This window comes from Pecten maximus, chromosome 17, assembly GCF_902652985.1.
Source record: "Pecten maximus chromosome 17, xPecMax1.1, whole genome shotgun sequence".
NCBI lineage: Eukaryota > Metazoa > Mollusca > Bivalvia > Pectinida > Pectinidae > Pecten > Pecten maximus.
Window position 1 is genome coordinate 28,364,502 of NC_047031.1, and position 22,602 is coordinate 28,387,103.

At 35.2% G+C, this 22,602-nt stretch overlaps 1 protein-coding gene across 2 annotated transcripts in view; it reads left to right on the top strand.

The window, feature by feature from the left end:
• The window catches only part of LOC117315486 (potassium voltage-gated channel subfamily H member 7-like), an 80,814-nt gene extending 58,660 nt beyond the window's left edge, over positions 1–22,154 (top strand). For both annotated transcript variants that reach the window (XM_033869693.1, XM_033869694.1), the window contains 8 exons: positions 5,088–5,287; positions 10,200–10,299; positions 10,963–11,115; positions 11,614–11,807; positions 15,682–15,793; positions 16,728–16,907; positions 17,287–17,593; positions 17,920–22,154. In XM_033869693.1, coding sequence (XP_033725584.1) covers positions 5,088–5,287; positions 10,200–10,299; positions 10,963–11,115; positions 11,614–11,807; positions 15,682–15,793; positions 16,728–16,907; positions 17,287–17,593; positions 17,920–18,130 — 1,457 coding nt within the window. In that variant the 3' untranslated portion in view covers positions 18,131–22,154. The remainder of the gene's footprint in view (positions 1–5,087; positions 5,288–10,199; positions 10,300–10,962; positions 11,116–11,613; positions 11,808–15,681; positions 15,794–16,727; positions 16,908–17,286; positions 17,594–17,919) is intronic.
• The last annotated feature ends 448 nt before the right edge of the window (positions 22,155–22,602 follow it).

Consider the following 22,602-nt stretch of genomic DNA (forward strand, 5'->3'; position numbering starts at 1 on the left):
TACCTCCTTTCAGAGAAGAGCTACTTGTCAAGTGGCGACAACTTCACAATGTTCATTATAATGTAAATAGCTTGGGATAGACTAATTTGTACGGTTGCGATTTGGGGATAACTATTGACGATACACGGTGGGTGTTAAGTGGTTAAAGAAAGTGTATTATGCAGGAACGATAACTCGTTTATTATACTGTACATAAAGCAAAGTGCTCGTCTTCTTTGTCAGCTTATCCAGACAAACAAGAATCAAACCAAAGTATAAAATTATATAACAGCCATCACTGTCGGCGACGATTTTATTCAAATACTTATGTATATTTAACAACTCTGCTGACGCAGAAGAAAATCTTTTCAGGAAAACATGTTTTCAATTGTTAAACCGTTACTTCCTTTTAACTCTTGAAGATGGTTTTACACAATGCAGTTACGAATTCAATCAACAATTTCGTATTCAAGTCCACACTAGAAAAGAAATTCAAATGTCGTTATGTATTTCTCCTCGCACGGCGAGGATTGTGATTACCCACCAGTAATCTTAAACTGATTTGTTAGGATGCGGAATGGGTGTCGCCCGGTAGCGAACACCCATTTAGACCCGCAGTTCTCTTCAATAGTGATAAGTGCTTTGGGCATTTATGAGAATTTCAAATATGCGTCGGCGATTTCAAATATAGATGAATGGTAAAACTCCGTTTCATTTTATCGTAAACGAGATCGGGAGTAATTCATGTCTTTCTGTAGATACTCTAGGCTTTTGATTTGGACATTATTTATGGGCATAAAGTTATAGAAACGGCGCATATAACGTCGACAATACATTTCATTCTTATAATGATTTTTTGACTTGTAGAGGCCATTTTACAGATAACTTCAGAATATCGCTCATTATTAATTTCAATGCAAAATAAACTGTCATCTTAAATGAACCTTAAACTCGCATCATTTGTACGTGCTAGATTTATTGCTTTACTCTGACATCATACAATATGTAGAGTGTTTTTCTAATCAGTTAATAATAGAATACAAATCATCATAATTATAATTTTACAACTCTAATTTTTTCTTTGAAACAATATGTTGGTGTTTGTTATTTCAAAACTTTATTCCGAATCGCGAGAGATTTATAAAGGAATTATGAATGAAAATCGACACCAAAGACTGATCCAAATGTTTTGGTGTAATGTTCTCTGATCTCGCCAGGTGTATCGGCAGGTAGACCATGATAATTGTAGACTCTATTCCAACATCATTTTAGCTACCATTAAACATGCTCTTTGTTTTCAACGGTAACATTTATCACACATAAATCATCTAATATGATATTATTTAAAAAAAATCACATTACATTTTATAAGACTGCTCGACACCGCTTGATGCTCTATTCAGTTTGCAGCAGAAAGTATAAGGAACACTTTTAGAAGCTGGGAAGACATCGGCGGGGGGAAAAATACGTTGATTGACTTTAAAACGAGCGTCAGGTTGCTAAGGGTCCCGTCTGTCACCATAGCAACGTGTCCGTGGTACGTAATGACCAAACGTTTACGTCATTATTTTCACATCATTACGTCATTCGTTATCTGAGAATATTGTCCTAATGATGTCGAATGTCACTCAAAGCTTCAATTACGCATGCGTCATCGCTACTGGGAGCGATATTCTAACCCAATCCCACAGTGCTTAGGAACATTAATCCGGAATAGAGTGACCGTACCGACTATTAGTTTGTCTGGTTGACACGTGGGCAGAGGTCCAGTATGGAAGATTGTAGAAAACTGTCTACCATTTACTGAAGGCAAAGTTTAGTTTTAAGATTTTTATCGTTCACAAAAAAGCACAAAGCACCAGACTGAACGTACATTGAACATAAATTTCCTGCAGATAAGTGATATTTTTATATATGTTTTAATTGATAATCTTTATCCTGATGTTTATTTCGTGTTTTGTTCCGGTTTGTACACCAGTATCTAACTGTCCTAGCGACCTTTCCTGTATTAATGATAGGTAAAATCTATAGTACCTGTTAAAGTTAATGAAAAGAATTAAGAAAGGAATTCAATTTCCCTTTTAATGTGAATATGCAATGTCATGTATCATATTATATTTGTCCAATGTATTCTTAATTCATCGCTTCTACTTGACTTTTAAATTATTATGATTCTAGACACTAGTTTCTATATAAAAATGAAAAAAAAAAAAAGATTTTAAATCCTTCCTGTAAACTATAACAAAGGTATATAATTTTGTTTCGTTCTTATCTCTTTTTCATGTCTCCGAAAAAAACAAGGAATTAACACAGGCGTCTGCTTCTGGGTGGTATTAATAGAAGAAATATTAGCCCATATAGTAGGGGTAGGGGATAATATGTTTGTGTTTCTATTAATACTAATAAGAAGCAGACGCCCCAGGAACTACAAAGAGATGCAATTGAAATTATAATAACCGTACTAAAGACGGTTACCAAGTTACGGACCATTGAATTACAACATCCGGGAAAAAATAACCGACGATTGGGTCAGAATTTATATACAGCTTATGTGTGAAAATCAACAGCAACCAGAGACGGTCAATTTAATACGGAACATTCTAAATGGCAAAACCAATAGTCGGGAAACACCAATTCTACAATTTACAATGTAGGACGCAATTTAAAAATCCGGAACAGCCATTTCTGCCATTGCCTGCCCGATAATGAACCGCCTTGTGCCACATTTCAATACTTCAAAGAATTTAATCAAAATGTCGCCGCAAAACTCTCTGTCACTGTTTGCTTCGCCTTCTGAGAATAATCTCGATTTCGCGTGTTACGTAGAATCTCCGCTTTATTACATTATTTCAATTAAATTTTGATCCACATTTCCCGGGTTGAGCAATGTATACGCCTGCAGCCATTATCCAAGTAATTCCGACGAAGACACGGAGAAACTAAAATACCTCTATTACAAATGTACGGACCAGTCGACAGCTACAGTATGGCTTCAGTGATGAACTGAGCCGCAGGGGTGATCGAGGTTCCAAGAGGTTAGACAATCTGCTCGGTGATATTAAAAATCTGATTTTACGATTCTGTGTACCGCTGCTGGCAGTGCCCACCGGTAAGAGGCCACATTATGACATTGGCACGTGTAGAGTACTGTTTGGCCCGAGCTCATTCAAATGGACAAGTTCATAAGCGTACTTGATTTTTTTTTTTTTTTTTTTTTTCGTTTTTACTTTTTAAGGTACAGTTATTATGAGTCATGACAATTGTACATTAGAACTATCAGAATATTTTATATTTCCGCCGCTTTCATTTATGATTTTTTTTTTCTTTCGGTATTCATGATGTCATAACTGCATTGGCTTCTTCACATATTCAATGAATCGCGTTAGCAATTGGAGATAAATATGTCCAGAAAGCCAATGTTGTTATGATCTCATATATGTTGAAAAACCATTTCCATTTTTTTATATTTACGTTATGTTTATTTGTATTCCATCTGTTAAAGTAGCCAATAATTAAAAAAAATGCAATTCTTTGTTTTTCACCTGGGGTGACGTCGGAGAGAGAACGGCCGTTTTCGCGGGAGACATTTCTTGGCACGGCAATAGTAACCGTCATAACAACAACACAAACAAAATGTAGTTCCATATACGACACTTATTCTTTGAGATTTATGGAGTGATTTTTATGTTTTGAACACCAAGGAGACCGTAACAACAATTGATTTACGTAAATATAAGATGGGTCGTGATTATTTAAAAGAACACAACAAAGAAAAAAATATTCGACGGCGGAATGTACTACCCGTGGTAACGCGGTCCCCGACATTACTACAAAGCCATTGAGTCTAATGTTGTTATGAACATTGAATAAAACTTTCGCCAATGTTTTAAAGCATACTTGAATGTAAATATAAATATGTAATCAGAAAATTAATGTCGGGTGGTGGTGGAGTTATGATTAGATTTGGTCACAGTTATATTAACATTTATGTGTATGTATAGACTGGTTCGCCTGTTGTTAGTATGGTATGACCGGGAGGGATGTCTTTCAGTAAGATCGTACTATAAAGTTCCGTGCTATCACAAGGTGAAATTCATTTTCAAAACTCTAATTTTCTGTTCACGTTGATAAAATCAATGTGTTTATATTCTAACAAACCTCCTTTACAACGAATATCAATAAATGAATAAATCAGTTTTATAAAATGGATATAACTAATATTTAAACAACGTCGGACAATGACAATCCGGAATTATCTTGTTGATATCGTGTTTGAGGGGATCTGTATATAACCACGGACCAGGTGTCGAGTTCACAAACCAATTGGATCTCATTCCAAAGTAAATTGCTTTTGTTCCTCCTTGTAATAATCTCGACCGTATCGACAACACACACTTGTAGTCTATCATGCTCGTGTTGTAACTGTAATGTCCACGTGATACGTAGCACCGTGTGTGGACAGTATAACCCTATAACGGGACGATACGTCAAGGGGTATGATCAGACCGGAACGTAAAGCCGCCCTGACCGGGAAACACTACGGATTGCTAATGTGACGGGAGGATATCATCTTCCATTAATTTCCTTTTGACATTTAACGATAACTCATTTCTATTCTTACTTTATATTGCCATATTTGGTTAACCTTATGTCTACCAAATTCATCAAATATATCTCGTGTCAGGTCCCCCAACTCTGCTGTGTATCGCCATATTCGACAATATACCTTTTGCTATGTCCCCCAACTCTGATGTGTATCGCCATATCTGGTAATATACCTTTTGTTATGTCCCCCAATTCTAATGTGTATCGCCATATCCGGTAATATATGTTTTGTTATGTCCCCCAACTCTGCTGTGTTTCGCCATATCTGGTGATATACATTATGATATGTCCCCCAACTCTGCTGTGTTTCGCTATACCTGGTGATATACATTGTGATATGTCCCCCAATTCTGATGTGTATCGCCATATTTAGTAATATACATTGTGATATGTCCCCCAATTCTGATGTGTATCGCCATATTTAGTAATATGCATTGTGTTATGTCCCCCAATTATGATGTATATCGCCATATCTAGTAATGTACATTGTGTTACGTCCCCAGCTTTATTGAGTGCCGCCATATTTGGAAACGTCTCTTCCATCATGTTACGATTGTACCAGGGGTCGGACGAATATCAAGAAAAAGTCGAAAGCATCAAGGAATTTATCAACTTTCACCAGCTCCCGAAAAACATGGCGGGTCGTCTCCAGGAGTCCTTCCAGCACACGTGGGCGTATACCAACGGTATTGACATGAGTAACGTAAGTATGATTTACTGACTAGAGTTACTTCCCTTACTTGCCGCTATAAACTTAAATTATCAGGAGTGAAGCATGCGTACAGCGTATAATTATTTTAAGATGTTTACGAAAAGAAGACATTTTCTCTAACTATGAATATAAAAATGATGTATGGGTCTGTTACACGCTCGTGTTTTCTAATGATCGGTAAAGGTTTGGTATTACATAGTATGTCCCTACTTTACAGTATGTGTGTACAGTGTATATGCACAATGTCACTTAGAGAAAACATGTCGAATCCTAAACAAACGCTGCAATGACCACTGTCTATCCTGGTCATTCTGTCTTGTTATGGAAGCTTTCAATCTTGGTCATTCTGGATTTCGATGGCCACTGTCAATCTTTGACATTCTATTTTTCGATGGCCACCGTCCATCGATGGTCATTCTAGCTTTTGATGTCCATCTTGGACTTTTATAGCTTTCGATGACCACAGTCATTATTGGTCATTCTAATGGTTGTCTTTATGAATAGCTGTATTTCAGGGAAAGATGGAAGACGTTCTGCTCAAAATATTTTTTTAATATGAATGTACATATATCTTTTCTATGCCTAGCTACAGCGAGACATGGAGACGCTACATTCTGTTACGTCGATCTCACGGAGTCGAAGGAATGTCTTCCAGAAAGTTGTTTCTTCAAAACATTTTACAGATAATTTCCTCTTTCATTTCCTTGTGTCAGCGAAACAATGATCGATGTGGTATAAACGCTACCTCGCCTTTTCCCGCGAGACTTGATAAATTCGCTAATCAGGAATTTGAGTGATAACCGGGAAATGCTTTTCCATTCCTTTCGTTTCGTAAAGTTTGATATACAAGTTTCAAGTCAAATTAGTTAATGCTATCTTGACTTCACATATCTCGTCCCCGCGAGACTTATTATACGGGAATTTACGATTACTCAAGGTCAGATTCACTTGAAAGCTTAATCACACTCCGATATACAGAACTCGGAAGACAAGCGTTTAGCTGAGACAGATAATTATTTGATTAAATGGAAGTGGTGATTCATTGTTACTTTGGCAATAATGCAGTGTCATTTTAAATATTAAAGATATGATTTTCACGCGTGCGCATCGACTCAAAGGCATTTGTAAAACAGCTATAATTTCTAAGAATTTAAAGTTATTTATATCAAATATCAAAATGCTTCTTGCAAAAAGATGTTATTAATGATGTTGTTTTTGTAACCGTGTATTAGTGTTCAGTAATTCAATATCTAGTATTATTTTTTATGGAAAGCAATTTCATGTGGCAACGATTCCGTAGAGATAAGTGACCTTGGTATGTATTTAATGTTAAAACTATAGCCAGTCTGATCTGCTCTATTGAGTCTTGTCAGCGGATATGTTCTGTAGCGGAAGTTGATCCCGTGGATCCTTAGATATACGATGTGTAACTAGGTACAGCTATCACAACAAAACACGCAGTGTAGAATCGACACGGAATTACATTGTAGAATATTCTCATTAACTAATACATACGGCAAACGTGTTATTATTGTGATAAATATTGTTATTATTGAAATGGCTAAGTAGAACTCCAGCTAACATTTCTGGGATTTTATTTTATTTTCTTCTTATTATTATTTTTTTTTTTTTTTTTTTTGTGCTTAACACATCTTTATACAGTCACCTGAACTGACTTAATACGTCACACAGTACTACGTTAGTACATCCGAATACCTCCAATGATTTCACTAAACTGTACACTGTAATGATAACGTAACTTATACGTGTTTGTCCGTGGTGTTTAACAGGTGTTGATAACGTAACTTATACGTGTTTGTCCGTGTTTAACAGGTGTTGATAACGTAACTTATACTTGTTGTCCGTGTTTAACAGGTGTTGATAACGTAACTTATACGTGTTTGTCCGTGTTTAACAGGTGTTGATAACGTAACTTATACGTGTGTGTCCGTGTTTAACAGGTGTTGATAACGTAACTTATACGTGTTTGTCCGTGTTTAACAGGTGTTGATAACGTAACTTATACTTGTTGTCCGTGTTTAACAGGTGTTGATAACGTAACTTATACTTGTTGTCCGTGTTTAACAGGTGTTGATAACGTAACTTATACTTGTTGTCCGTGTTTAACAGGTGTTGATAACGTAACTTATACGTGTTTGTCCGTGTTTAACAGGTATTGATAACGTAACTTATACGTGTTTGTCCGTGTTTAACAGGTGATGATAACGTAACTTATACTTGTTGTCCGTGTTTAACAGGTGTTGATAACGTAACTTATACTTGTTGTCCGTGTTTAACAGGTGTTGATAACGTAACGTATACGTTCTTTGTCCGTGTTTAACAGGTGTTGATAACGTAACTTATGCTTCCTGTCCGTGTTTAACAGGTGATGATAACGTAACTTATACGTGTTTGTCCGTGTTTAACAGGTGTTGATAACGTAACTTATACGTGTTTGTCCGTGTTTAACAGGTATTGATAACGTAACTTATACGTGTTTGTCCGTGTTTAACAGGTGATGATAACGTAACTTATACGTGTTTGTCCGTGTTTAACAGGTGTTGATAACGTAACTTATACGTGTTTGTCCGTGTTTAACAGGTGTTGATAACGTAACTTATACTTGTTGTCCGTGTTTAACAGGTGTTGATAACGTAACTGATACTTCCTGTCCGTGTTTGACAGGTGTTGATAACGTAACTTATACTTGTTGTCCGTGTTTAACAGGTGTTGATAACGTAACTTATACGTGTTTGTCCGTGTTTAACAGGTGTTGATAACGTAACTTATACGTGTTTGTCCGTGTTTAACAGGTATTGATAACGTAACTTATACTTGTTGTCCGTGTTTAACAGGTGTTGATAACGTAACTTATACGTGTTTGTCCGTGTTTAACAGGTGTTGATAACGTAACTTATACGTGTTTGTCCGTGTTTAACAGGTGTTGATAACGTAACTTATGCTTGTTGTCCGTGTTTAACAGGTGTTGATAACGTAACTTATACGTGTGTGTCCGTGTTTAACAGGTGTTGATAACGTAACGTATACGTGTTTGTCCGTGTTTAACAGGTGTTGATAACGTAACTGATACTTGTTGTCCGTGTTTAACGGGTGTTGATAACGTAACTTATACGTGTTTGTCCGTGTTTAACGGGTGTTGATAACGTAACTTATACTTGTTTGTCCGTGTTTAACAGGTGTTGATAACGTAACTTATACTTGGTTGTCCGTGTTTAACAGGTGTTGATAACGTAACTTATACGTGTTTGTCCGTGTTTAACAGGTGTTGATAACGTAACTTATACTTGGTTGTCCGTGTTTAACAGGTGTTGATAACGTAACTTATACTTGTTTGTCCGTGTTTAACAGGTGTTGATAACGTAACTTATACTTGTCCGTGTTTAGCAGGTGTTGATAACGTAACTTATACGTGTTTGTCCGTGTTTAACAGGTGTTGATAACGTAACTTATACTTGTCCGTGTTTAACAGGTGTTGATAACGTAACTTATACTTGTTGTCCGTGTTTAACAGGTGTTGATAACGTAACTTATACGTGTTTGGCCGTGTTTAACAGGTGTTGATAACGTAACTTATACATGTTTGTCCGTGTTTAACAGGTGTTGATAACGTAACTTATACTTGTTTGTCCGTGTTTAACAGGTGTTGATAACGTAACTTATACTTGTTTGTCCGTGTTTAACAGGTGTTGATAACGTAACTTATACTTGTTTGTCCGTGTTTAACAGGTGTTGATAACGTAACTTATACTTGTTCTCCGTGTTTAACAGGTGTTGATAACGTAACTTATACGTGTTTGTCCGTGTTTAACAGGTGTTGATAACGTAACTTATACTTTGTTGTCCGTGTTTAACAGGTGTTGATAACGTAAGGTATACGTGTTTGTCTGTGTTTAACAGGTGTTGATAACGTAACTTATACGTGTTTTTCCGTGTTTAACAGGTGTTGATAACGTAACTTATACTTTGTTGTCCGTGTTTAACAGGTGTTGATAACGTAACTTATACTTGCTGTCCGTGTTTAACAGGTGTTGATAACGTAACTTATACTTGTTTGTCCGTGTTTAACAGGTGTTGATAACGTAACTTATACTTGTTTGTCCGTGTTTAACAGGTGTTGATAACGTAACTTATACTTGGTTGTCCGTGTTTAACAGGTGTTGATAACGTAACTTATACTTGTTTGTCCGTGTTTAACAGGTGTTGATAACGTAACTTATACTTGTTTGTCCGTGTTTAACAGGTGTTGATAACGTAACTTATACTTGTTCTCCGTGTTTAACAGGTGTTGATAACGTAACTTATACGTGTTTGTCCGTGTTTAACAGGTGTTGATAACGTAACTTATACTTTGTTGTCCGTGTTTAACAGGTGTTGATAACGTAAGGTATACGTGTTTGTCTGTGTTTAACAGGTGTTGATAACGTAACTTATACGTGTTTTTCCGTGTTTAACAGGTGTTGATAACGTAACTTATACTTTGTTGTCCGTGTTTAACAGGTGTTGATAACGTAACTTATACTTGTTTGTCCGTGTTTAACAGGTGTTGATAACGTAACTTATACTTGCTGTCCGTGTTTAACAGGTGTTGATAACGTAACTTATACTTGTTTGTCCGTGTTTAACAGGTGTTGATAACGTAACTTATACGTGTTTGTCCGTGTTTAACAGGTGTTGATAACGTAACTTATACTTGGTTGGTCGTGTTTAACAGGTGTTGATAACGTAACTTATACGTGTTGTCCGTGTTTAACAGGTGTTGATAACGTAACTTATACTTGGTTGTCCGTGTTTAACAGGTGTTGATAACGTAACTTATACTTGGTTGTCCGTGTTTAACAGGTGTTGATAACGTAACTTATACTTGGTTGTCCGTGTTTAACAGGTGTTGAAGAACTTCCCCGATTGTCTACAGTCTGATATATGTCTGCACCTCAACAGAAATCTCCTCAACAACTGTCCGGCGTTCAAGGGAGCTAATCCAGGTAAAAATTCCGAAATGTACCTTACATCAACTGCTAGTATATAATTTTAGGGGAAATAGGATTGTTTGATGAATCTATTTCAATTCTTAATCAATTTTCATTAACGTTTATTTTATTCGTATCTCCTGAACGGATATATAAACTTAGATACTTCATAACTAATCTGAGTGATTAATTGTATGTTCAAAAAGTGATTGGCTTAAACATTTGATTAGTGAAAACCTCACTTCGCCTTTACAAAAACCTGAGTGTGTGTATTCCTCAAAATAGGCATGTAGGAAGAGACTGGCGAGTGTTATAGTTTCATAAAAATGTGTGATGTTGGTTTTACAAGAAATGATTTTATCAGGATTTTAAGATTGATGTTAGACAGTTATAAGCCTAATCACCTTTTGAACAAATGGAACCTGATCGAATTTTCGAACTTAATCATGAATGAAATCTGTAATATCAATATTGCACTAGATCTATATTCAGTAAAACCACAACTTTATTCCACATGAAGATATTTGACCAGTTTTACAACAGTATCATGTATGTATGTAATGTGAGATATAATCGATGGAATGTAACACAAATGTTAGCCTAGGGATGGATAGATTATAAATTTTTACAAACCTATTTCGATATATTCTTAACTTGATGACATTTTTGTGTGTTTAGGCTGTTTACGTGCCTTATCAATGAAGTTTAAAACTACGCATGCGCCGCCTGGAGACACTCTAATACATCCGGGAGATATTTTGACCGCCATTTATTTTATAGCACGTGGTTCCATAGAGATTTTAAAGGAAAATACTGTCATGGCCATATTAGGTAAGTTTATGTTAATTGATAATGCAATAACACAATGATACTTTTAAATTACAGAAGAAATGACTTTCTGTTACATAAAAAATACTCGTCGGATGTGATAGGTTAGTCTGACAGTAGATTGAACATATCGAAACAAGGAATCCGCTTGTTACAATGTATATCACTTCGCCAATTAAATGCTGAATACTCTTTAAAACAGACGAAATAAAAATAGAAGTTGTAAATGAAACAAATCGCGGGCTATTCGACATCTATAAAATATCATTTACTTATATCGAACATCTGAGTCTGGTAAACGTTTTATTTACATTAACCTGCTATGAAGTAGGTTTTATTTAATATGTAATTATATCTAACCTTAACACACCACCGTGGTACGTAACAAGGAGTTACTCCACAGCCGACATAGTTATAACACATAGTGCGCGGATTCATCGCTGTGACTTTTGAACTTTGAACTTTATAACTACACAAGTTTTTGTCTTCTGTCTTGTCCAGGAAAGGATGACATATTTGGAGCGGATATGAAGGACACCGCCACTCCAGGGAAATCCCTGTACTTCGTCAGAGCTCTGTCCTACTGCGATATAAACAAGATCGAGATGGAAGATCTAAAGGTGGTTCTACAGACTTACACGGATTTCACAAATGAGTTTATGGATAAGTTCCAGGTGACCTTCGACGTCAAAAAGGTAAACTGTCAACGTGAAGCAAAAAAAATGGTAAAATTAAACTGCCATCGTGAAACAAAAAGGTAAAAATTAAACTGCCATCGTGAAACCAAAAAGGTAAAAATTAAACTGTCAACGTGAATCAAAAATGTAAATTAAACTGTCAATGTGAAACAAAAAGGTAACAATTAAACTGTCACCATGAAACAAAAAGGTAGATGAAACTGTCAACGTGAAACAAAAAGGTAACAATTAAACTGTCAACGTGCAACAAAAATGTAAATTAAACTGTCAATGTGAAACAGAAAGGTAAAAATTAAACTCTCAACGTATAAACAAAAAAGAGGCCTCAAAATGGACATGATCAATATATTACACTTTTGACCTGTATAACGTAAACGGGTTCAACGGTGAAAATGAGGACCACAGCGATGATATGACGAAATCTTAATTAAATACAGGAAGCTACAATGTACTTGATAATTTTGAAGCTTCAAAAAGTGGAAAAGGGATAAGTTAAAGTTGCCACGTCTAGCATTTGTAACAGTATATATCAAATATTTATGTGTGAGACATCAGGGAAACTCATCAGTCATGTTTTGGAGTTAAGACGTTGAGCCTGACATATACGTAGCTTGTCGTCTGGACGATGTTAAGAAACTGGACGATGCCTAAATTTGTCTCGGATAAAAATGGACGATGCTTAAATTTGTCTCAAATAAAATTGGACGATGTTGAAATGAGTGACATATAATTCCAGTTTTTATGAGCTATATACACTGTCCACTGGAAACCAATTCAAATAGTCTAGTGTCGATTTAAACTATTTTAAAGGCGCCTGGTATATACAACTGGTTCACAGTTTTCATCGTTAAGAAGGGAACTACAACGTCAAGTATCCCCCTGGTGACTTCTGGGTCAGACTCTTCCACATGTAAAACTTGTTAGGAACCAGCGGGTATTCTATAAAAGCGGAGACGTTCTGTTATTGAGTTAAATGCTGCTCTGTCCACGGGCTATACTCGGACATTACCGTGTTGACATTCGTGGAATTTATAGGAGATGTGCTTCCAAACGCCAAATTAGTTTTCTTGTCGTTTGATTGGTAAAGCTCAATAGACTATTAAATTAGACTGTCCTCGGTTGACTTTAAAAGTCATGGGTTATACGATTAGCGGTCACAAAGTTACAGTAGATTAGACCTGGTTGTTTGGCTTTTAGTGAAAATCTGTAGGAGATTGAAGTAAGATGGCTGAGCGGCGGCAGGGGAAATTCAGTTACGTGTAATGCCCGGATGTAACTCATGTAAATAGACACACATGTCGATGGTGTATCTAAATGGCATTATACACAAAGTGCAATCACGTAATCGATGTGTACATTTCATCGCCGCAGATTCGTATTACAATTATACGAAATCCTGTCCTTCCGTTTTATAGACGTAGTTTCGAATCTACTTTAACGGCATTTTCTCCGTGGCATTGGATATCAAAACAAATGTACCTCGAAATTAAATTGATCTTGATCGAAATCGAAATGAAGTCCCGGCGTGAATATAGCGCACGTCAACCTGTATTATATGTCTAGCGCCCGAACAAACATTGAAATGGAAGAATTGTCAAACACGATGAGCACGAGAATTACCTTCAAATCCAAACTTCCAGACGGGAGCGAAATCGAATCAACGACTGTCACGTAGGGACCTTATAAGGTTTCCGGTTAGCATGCGAACTTCTGGCTCAAAAAGATAAAATATTCTTTAGTGAGGTATGAAATTATCGTTTTGAATTCGAAGTTACGTGTATATAGTGAACCGTCCGGGTTCGAATGACATCATGTCCATTTACAGAAACGTACTCTGAAAATTAGTTTTATGTAAGTTTGAAAAAAAAACTAGCAGAAATGTTGTCATCTGGGGATTTTACAAACGTTCCATGTATTTATATGGTTACCAATGTGGGGAAAATAAGGGAAACGCATTTCTGAGGAACGTCCTGACAGGAATAGAATGCGGGTCTCTGGCGTGATAATCCCTGACTCTATCTCTAGAGAACTATGGTCCATCAGTTAGGTTACAAACGCCATAATGACTGTGATAAAGACACCGACCTGCTCCGCTTATACCCGACTATATAACAGAAAACAGATAAATAGCACAATGTCTGAAATAGTTAACAACCAAACAAAACGGGAAATCATTTATTAAAATTATTTTTTGAAAAAACGTACAAAGGATTCAAATGTTAGTTAATGGCGCGGGTACAGATGAATTCTGTAATGGTTTAGCATCAGGTACCTGTAGTATAGGATAAATACTGAATGTCAAACTGCATCATTCAGCTACGAAATTACGAGTACAAACGGAGAGCGAGAGATAAACGGCTCCTTAATTACACCACATAGGTAATACGATAAACGTCAATCTCTCTTCTTTTTTCTTTTCTTTTCTTTTTAGTCGAAAAGCACGCATTGTCAGTGTCACTTGTGACTGAAATGTATCGTGACGTGTTTGTCGTTAAGATAATTAACTTAACGACGTATGCTTAATTTGATGAGAGAAAATACCTCGCCAAGAAAATCAATAGCATTTGAATTATACCCATCACATCTTCCCGTGCGGTTTGATCAAATATAAAATGTTTGACGCCGTAAAAGTATTACACTGCATATATATCCCAACAACTTAACGAACTTTCATTCCACAAAAAATGTAAATGGGGAAACGGAGCTGAAGAAAAGCATCTTTAAAGAAAAGATTTTGTTAAGATATGACTTTTTTAAATTAAACGCGTGCACGATCGCGTGTGTAATGAACATATTTACTGAAAGGAATTCGAATTTTAATTAAATCTAATAAATTGAAGTCATTTATATGTCCATTTAAACGTGTATAACTCAATAAACCACTGTGCTGTTGTCGCAGAAACCACACGACTTCTGGTGTTTAATTTCCTTATGTATAGAAATTTGGTATTATTAATAAGATATATTGTTAAAAATCAGAATGTGTTTCGCTAATTCGATATTTAAACAGCATATCACAAACGTAATACATTGGTCATGTTTTCTTTGGACTTCCATGACTGCCGTTATATTCATTAACCTTGACCTAAGGGTTCTTCGATAAAATCATTTCATGTTTATTATTTAATTTAAGAAGACAACGACCTAGTTTATAACGACCCGGTCAACGTCTTAATTTGATTTTCTCGAAATAATTTTAAAAACTATATAGAATAACATTGCCATGTAACAGGAAATCCCATAAAATTTTAATCTAGAGATCTGATTCAATTTTCTGGTATAATATTGGAATTGTATTTCGTTCAAATTGAATTTGTTTTAACCATTTCTTGATATTTGAATCATGTACTTCTTGATTTTTTCTCCATTATCACCCTAACCTGTTTCTCATTTTGAAAACAAGGCCTTACCTCGATTTGACTTTTCGACGAAACAGAAGACGCTTCTTCTTCCTAACCACATGGTCTAAAAAAATTCGTTTCAAAGGTCTCCATGAAAATCCTTATTTTGTTTTTTATCTCGCTTTAACGAATAAGAATTAAAGTCATCGTTTACTTTTGTATGCCTCTGTATTAATGTTTATGACGGTGTGCAGTAGTAAGTGGTACTATAATTTGATATCAATGAATCAGAGGCTTACAAAAGTAAAACATAGGAAATATTGCCTCGCGAAATAATTATTTGTTAAATAGAATCATTTAAAAAAAATAACATACAAACAGTTATCTTAATTCAACAGTGGATCATTTTAAATGAAAACGGAAAAAAAGAACAAGATACTCACAAAGTATGCACTTCACTCAGTTTCAATACAGACAAATTGATATCAATGCTTAATATCGCAGTAAAGATGTGGACTACTTTATTTCAGGGAACATTACTCCAACGGAAGAGTAGACCAAAGATGGAGGATGAAACACTGAGATTCATACGCCAAAAGAGACCACGGCTACAGTGTAAACGGCGCCGTATGGACGGGCATGGTAAAGCATACAGATATTTGGGGCGAGATACTGTCTAAATTGTATTAATTAATTGTTCAATTATTCCACGGTTAAATTCCCTCAAATTGAATTTCGATGTAATAATGCAAGATCAAAATTAAATCAAACATAAATTGTACTTTTGATTTAGAAAAATTAAACTGAAATGATGATCAATCGCAGAAATCAGATAACATGATGCTGTATAATATCAAGACTTTTTCCCTCATAAAACCTTTATAAACAGTTATCCAATCATTTCCTTCTGCTTTAAGCAATATTAGATCGCATCGCTTTGAAACACGATGATTACATTAACAAATGGCCAAGCCAAGATGTTTTAATATCTTGACAATTACATGTATTTTCATTTAGATGGAGATTTAATTTATCTAAACATGGAGAGAATACCAAATTCAATGCGAAACAGTTACTCGTTCCAAGTTTTTTTCACCGCAGACAACGGAAGTTGTTAAACATCGTGTATTGTTTATGTTATCTATATATAGTAACATTAGTAGTGAAGCTATGTTAACCGGAAGTAACCTGATATACTAGTCGTACAATCACTGAATCATTCCAGTCAAAAGAATGTTTTTTGCAATTATTTGAAATCAATTACAAGACGCGTCTAGTTTCCGGCAGAGACACGGTCCATGATAATGCCGGAAGTTCCCCGAAGTATTCCGGAAGTTTGTGAAACTATTACGGGAAGTCGTCCTATACACATGTTGTATCCCTTTGACATAAAAGACGATGTTATATCGATTTGTATTCATTAGCGGGAATAACCTACATCCGCTAGAGACAGCAATAATCGTAAACCGGAAATTTAACATAAAATTCCCGGAAACGGCGGGAAAATCAGAATATCTGTAATTGATTGGATATTGTGAAAATATAGAGCATTGTTGAAGTGATTGATTTTTAACAGGGCGGTCCAGTTTCCGGAGGAGACACGTTGATAGGAAAATTGGAACGCTGGCTGAGAATTCCGGAAGTGACGACGAAAGGCCTGGGATTGTAGAAATGTCGGCAGAAGGTGCAATCGATGACGAAGCTGATCCAACTACACACGATGTCACCAGGAAAAACTCAATGGGTTCAATTGCAGGTATATTGATGGACAAAGTATCATGACGCTTTGTCTATCTAGAATACACAAATCCTTTTGACTCGAGAATTATAGATAACGGTTTTTTCTGAAAGCTAAATAATGCGTTGACTTAGTGCAAGGAATAGATTGGTTGTTGGAAGGGGATACATCATCAACACAATAAATAAGTCCACGATGCAAGAATACAAACCAAATTAAAACAAAGCAGGTAATGAAACGAACGAACTCGGATAAAAGAAACATAACATTGTATCTACATGTTTATCTCAGACTTAACGATGACCAGCTTCTTACAGTTGACAAATGCGTCAACGTGACGAGAATATCTTTTTATCTTATATAATATTAGATTCACTTTGTTTCATTTTGTTTTCAGTGATGACGAATTTCTTCAATGCCGTAGCATCAAAAGCAAGAAAGGACAAGATGTCAAAACGATCCATACTGCAACGACCGCATGGTTACGCTCCTAAATATGACGTCACATCGAATGGGCTTGCGTCACAGCACCAAGGCTTATCTCCAATCGAATCAAGTGTGACGTCATACACTCCAAAGTCGCTGTCTAGTTCTGGACCCCAGTGGAGGTTTTCCAACATCGAGTTTGAGATCCAACAGCATCCGGACAAAGGAAACTTACAGAGTCTGAACGACATTGACAACCGGCTCGAGGGCCTTCACGAGTAAGTCTATACTTCAGGCCAAAACGGTTTTGTCTGTTCCCAAAAATCACCATTATTTTTTCCTCTAAATACTAAATGAATATTATGTTTTTTTAATGCTTACATCCCATTCCGAACGAATGATTTAACAAAAACAAAACAAAAAACAAAATAAAAATTATGTTTAGCAAATAATCTGAGTTTAGTACAAAGTAACTTCCATCTATACATTAATTGTAGCTAGGTATTTATAAAGGAAATTGGATTTCATTGTAAATATGTACATGTCTCATATTTAATTTCTTCGCTGTGTCTATTTTAATTCCGCTTCTTCTATTTAATTTCAGACGAATGAACAATTTTGAAAACGAACTATTTAATACAGTTGACGCCATATTAGATATACTTGGACACAAGCCAAGTTGCACACGTGACACAGTTGACCAATCAACGTCCAGTTCGACACAGATAAAAACTATAGACCGCCCACCACGTCCCAAAGGGGCAAGATTAATCAAGAACGCCACGGAATTACAGCGGGTGATAGAGAATATGTGACGTCACAACATCCGGAATTACAGAGGGTGGTTGAGAATATGTGACGTCACAACATCCGGAATTACAGAGGGTTTTAGAGGAAATGTGACGTCACAACATCCGGAATTACAGAGAGTGATAGATAATATGTGATAGAATAATAAATAATATGACGTCACAACATTTGGATTATGGAGGGCGATAGAAAGTTTTTGACGTCACAACATCGGGAATTTTGTCTAGAAATATTAATATTTCTGGATTATGTTCATAGCACAATGAATGCCAGTCTGTTATCTTATCTCAATCACTACCAGGTATAAATATATTGTTTTCCGTGCTTTAGGAAACGATATTCACAAAGAACGATTTTATCACCAATGATATTTTAGAAAACCTAATGGGGATATATGAGGAACGGTTTGATCGCAATGGAATCAAGAATTGCTTATTAGATTCATCTTTGTAAGGCGTAAATAAATACGTAAATGAACGGAAATAAGATAGCTTGTTTGGTTATGTAAAAAAAAAACCGTAAGAATACATTTGTATATTGCATTGTTTATGTACATGTATCTTACTTGATTCGACAAAGATGAGAAACCAGAAGCAGATATTGTTTTTAATGTTTATTAAAGACAGTTTAATGTTTAACTATGGATTGAAATATCATACTGTATATAATACACATGAAATGATATTTATGAAATGTATATAATGATATATAACTCCTTATGGTGTATGTTTATTGTTATGTGTTAATAAGCCAATGAAGTGTTTACGTCCATAAGACCCCAAGTCACGTGGTACATCCAATACGGTACAAAGCAATAATAGATGTAGAGGTGTTTGTCAACTATTTTATCTAGCGAGTCAATACTTAAGGTGTTTAAGTAGTATTTCGTTCATATATAGTCAGATATACGATGAACGTGAATGCGTTATGCTAAGGTTTTTGTTCACGAATTCCTTTTTTGATTTCTCAGTTTGCTGTTTTAGAAATCATTATTTCGCAAATTTTCGCAATTCTAATGCAATGTACTTCGATCAAAATCCAATGCATCTCTATTCTGATTTTTACAATAATAAGAGATAGGATGCTCTTTGAAAACAAATTAATTTAAAAATTATGTTTTTTCCAAAATTTGAATATTTTCCTATTTCATGGAGAGCGAAAAAAACGTCATTTCCAGCTGTATTACCATCTGTTCGAAGCATTTTTTTTCACAGAATAGATTATGTTATTGGTTTAGGGGAGAAAAAACTCTTTGAAGGTTTCGAAAAAAAAGTCTCGCTCTGTCTTATTAATAGTAGATGTGATGTCATCATTTTTCGTTGTTATACAATTCATGCCTAGTTTAATATCACATTCCCTCATCATGAAATGTTGAAATTGTGATTGATGACGTAACGAGTACGAAACAAGTAAGATGGGATCAATCGCCATTAGTATGTAATGACGAAATGTTGATGATCAATTATGTTTACGTCATCAGTATATGTGTAGTTTTTGTCTGTGATATACATAGCAAGGTGACTCCTGGCCTAAATCATGTCGATGACGTAATATTTATAGTGACGTCATTCCATGTTACGTCGTAAACAACATCATATTTTCATCGTTAATTGTTGTCTTTAATCGATACTATATATAATCAACATATTCCTTTACTGTTGATGTTAAGTTTTATTAATTTTATTTTGATATTAATTTATGTTAATTCTTTATCATATCGTAATTGGAATGAACAAAAACAACTGAAATATCAAAGGGACCTCGATTTGAAGTATGTACTAAAAACGTAGGTATTTCGATATTTAATGTATAACATTATGTTAGCGCTTTCCGCGCTGAAATCTTTGGACTTAATTATCATTGCGCTGATATAAATTTCTGTATGTTGAGTTCTGCTGTAGGCACAATGTAAATATCGTTCATTCATGGTGTCGACCACGTGGAAGAAGATCCTTGTATCTTAAAATAACATCCACCTTAAATAAAGTCAATTGTATTGAAGCCTCGTCGCCGGTACCCACTGTTACATATCATTGTGGCCGTGTCACCTTGTCACCGGTACCCACTGTTACAGATCATTGTGGCCGTGTCACCTTGTCACCGGTACCCACTGTTACAGATCATTGTGGCCGTGTCACCTTGTCACCGGTACCCACTGTTACAGATCATTGTGGCCGTGTCACCTTGTCACCGGTACCCACTGTTACAGATCATTGTGGCCGTGTCACCTTGTCACCGGTACCCACTGTTACATACCATTGTGGCCGTGTCACCTTGTCACCGGTACTCACTGTTTCAGATCATTGTGGCCGTGTCACCTTGGCCACGATGACGTCCAGCTTTACAATACATGTACATTATTTGCCTTACAGTTTTTTTTTGTTTTTTTTTTTTTCTGTAGAAATTTTCAATTTTAAGACTTAGTTTACATACATGTATGATGTAAATGTTACTCATTTTAGGAACACTCTACACATACAAAGGTTTACAGAGATCATTATTTAGCCAAAAATATTATTTTGAACATTACCTTTACATGTTTTGAATTTCTATTGAACTAACATTCCAAATTAGATATCAACTTCCATTCCGTAAGATATGACGTCAGACTTTTCTTATCTGTAATGACTGCACAACCAAATCGTGCTACATTATACACTGGACCATTACTTACATGATACCAGAAAAAGGAAATGACGAATGCGGTCACGTGATCGATAATAATATTTGAATGGGGAAACAATGTAATACAGATAACGCTTCAGAAGCAAAACTAATGAAATCCAGTGATGTCAGACATACGAAGAAAGCGTGTAGACTAAAGGCTGTTCATTAACATTAACACATAAAAATCTTCTTTAATTTTCTTTTGTTTTTGAGTTAATACTAATTACCATAGTGAAGTATGAAATGATTATGTCTTTATCTGCTTGTGTGTCATCGTTTTAATTAAAGATTATGTAGATGAGGTTAAGTTTGTATCCAAAGTCAAGTAACTGTGATCAAATCATGTGTGTATGTACCTTATATATACATATTACAATGTAAACATTACGTTATTGTATTAGATTATGTGTGAGATCTGAGTGACAATCACGCTTGTTTTAAAACAGTATTTTCAAACATCGATCAAACATTTACATGATCTACTGTTAAGCTAAATTACCTTACGTGAATGGTAAATGAAATATCGTGTTTGATATTCGCTGAAATGACAATTAATTACTGATTATGTTCATCGAATGGTATTGAAGTTAATACCTCCTATATAGTTTCTATGGAGATATAACTATGACGTCACGGTTTGATAATTAGTATGCGTGTTATGACCTTTTAACATTACAGAAGGGACCAAAGAAACGAAAATAAATGGTATAATTATGTGAATAAGCGACTGGCAGGCGGTGATTTTAAAATATATATCATGTTTTTTGTAAATATCCATATTATCCACATTTTTACCACCGTCCAATATCATTCCAGTATGTAGATATAGGTTTTGTTATACATATTGATTTTGAACTTAACATAAAGTTTTGTATGTTTGTTTGTGTTAACTGTACATAAGAAGAAATGTAAACCAATGTTTATGAAATATGATAGCTGTGTATAATTATATATACATTTTGTAGAAGAATATAAAGTCATTTGTCATCTTACATAAATGTGGTGGTCGATACATGGAATACACAAACGAGCGGTAAATAGAAGTTGACATTTCGATGTAATAGCTTTCAGAGTATCCAGCTTATATATCGTGTGTATGTGTACGTAGTTGTATTGAGTGAAGTGATACTGTAATGATCGTTATTTTCCGTAAAACATCGGATATTTCCGCAATATGTCGGCAATTTCCGACAAAATGGCGGTGACATAATTAAGGTAATAGGATTGAGACGCCATGGCTACTGCTGTTCGTTGATTATATTCATTGTGACGCCATAAATACAACTGAAGCTGAATTAGTAAAACATCGAATAGTTGGCAACAACAGGGAAACAATTAAAATATGTAAAGAAATCAACAAAATGCCTTATTTATTTATTTCGCTTGGATATAATTATTATTTATTTTGATTCAAGTTCTATATACTCTATAAAATACGTAACAGAATACTTTTGTACGTCACTTGTTACATTGTCGGTGGAATTTACTCTCTATCCCTCCACTATAAGATTGAACTATTAATAAGCTTGGATGCCGTAGACTTAAATTTTAATGATATGAGGATTATTAAAACACGTAGCCAAATTATAGCAATATATTGAAACACGCAGCTTAATAACAGTTATATGTTGTAACACATAGTCAAATTACAGTAATATGTTTTACCCGGTAGCTAAATAATACATTGTAGTAATAGTTTGTAACACATAGTTAATTAACAGTGATATACATGTCATGCAACAAGTATAACAAGAAATGTAGTTACGTCAATATCACGGATAATGGTGATAATACCATGGTGAATGTCTAA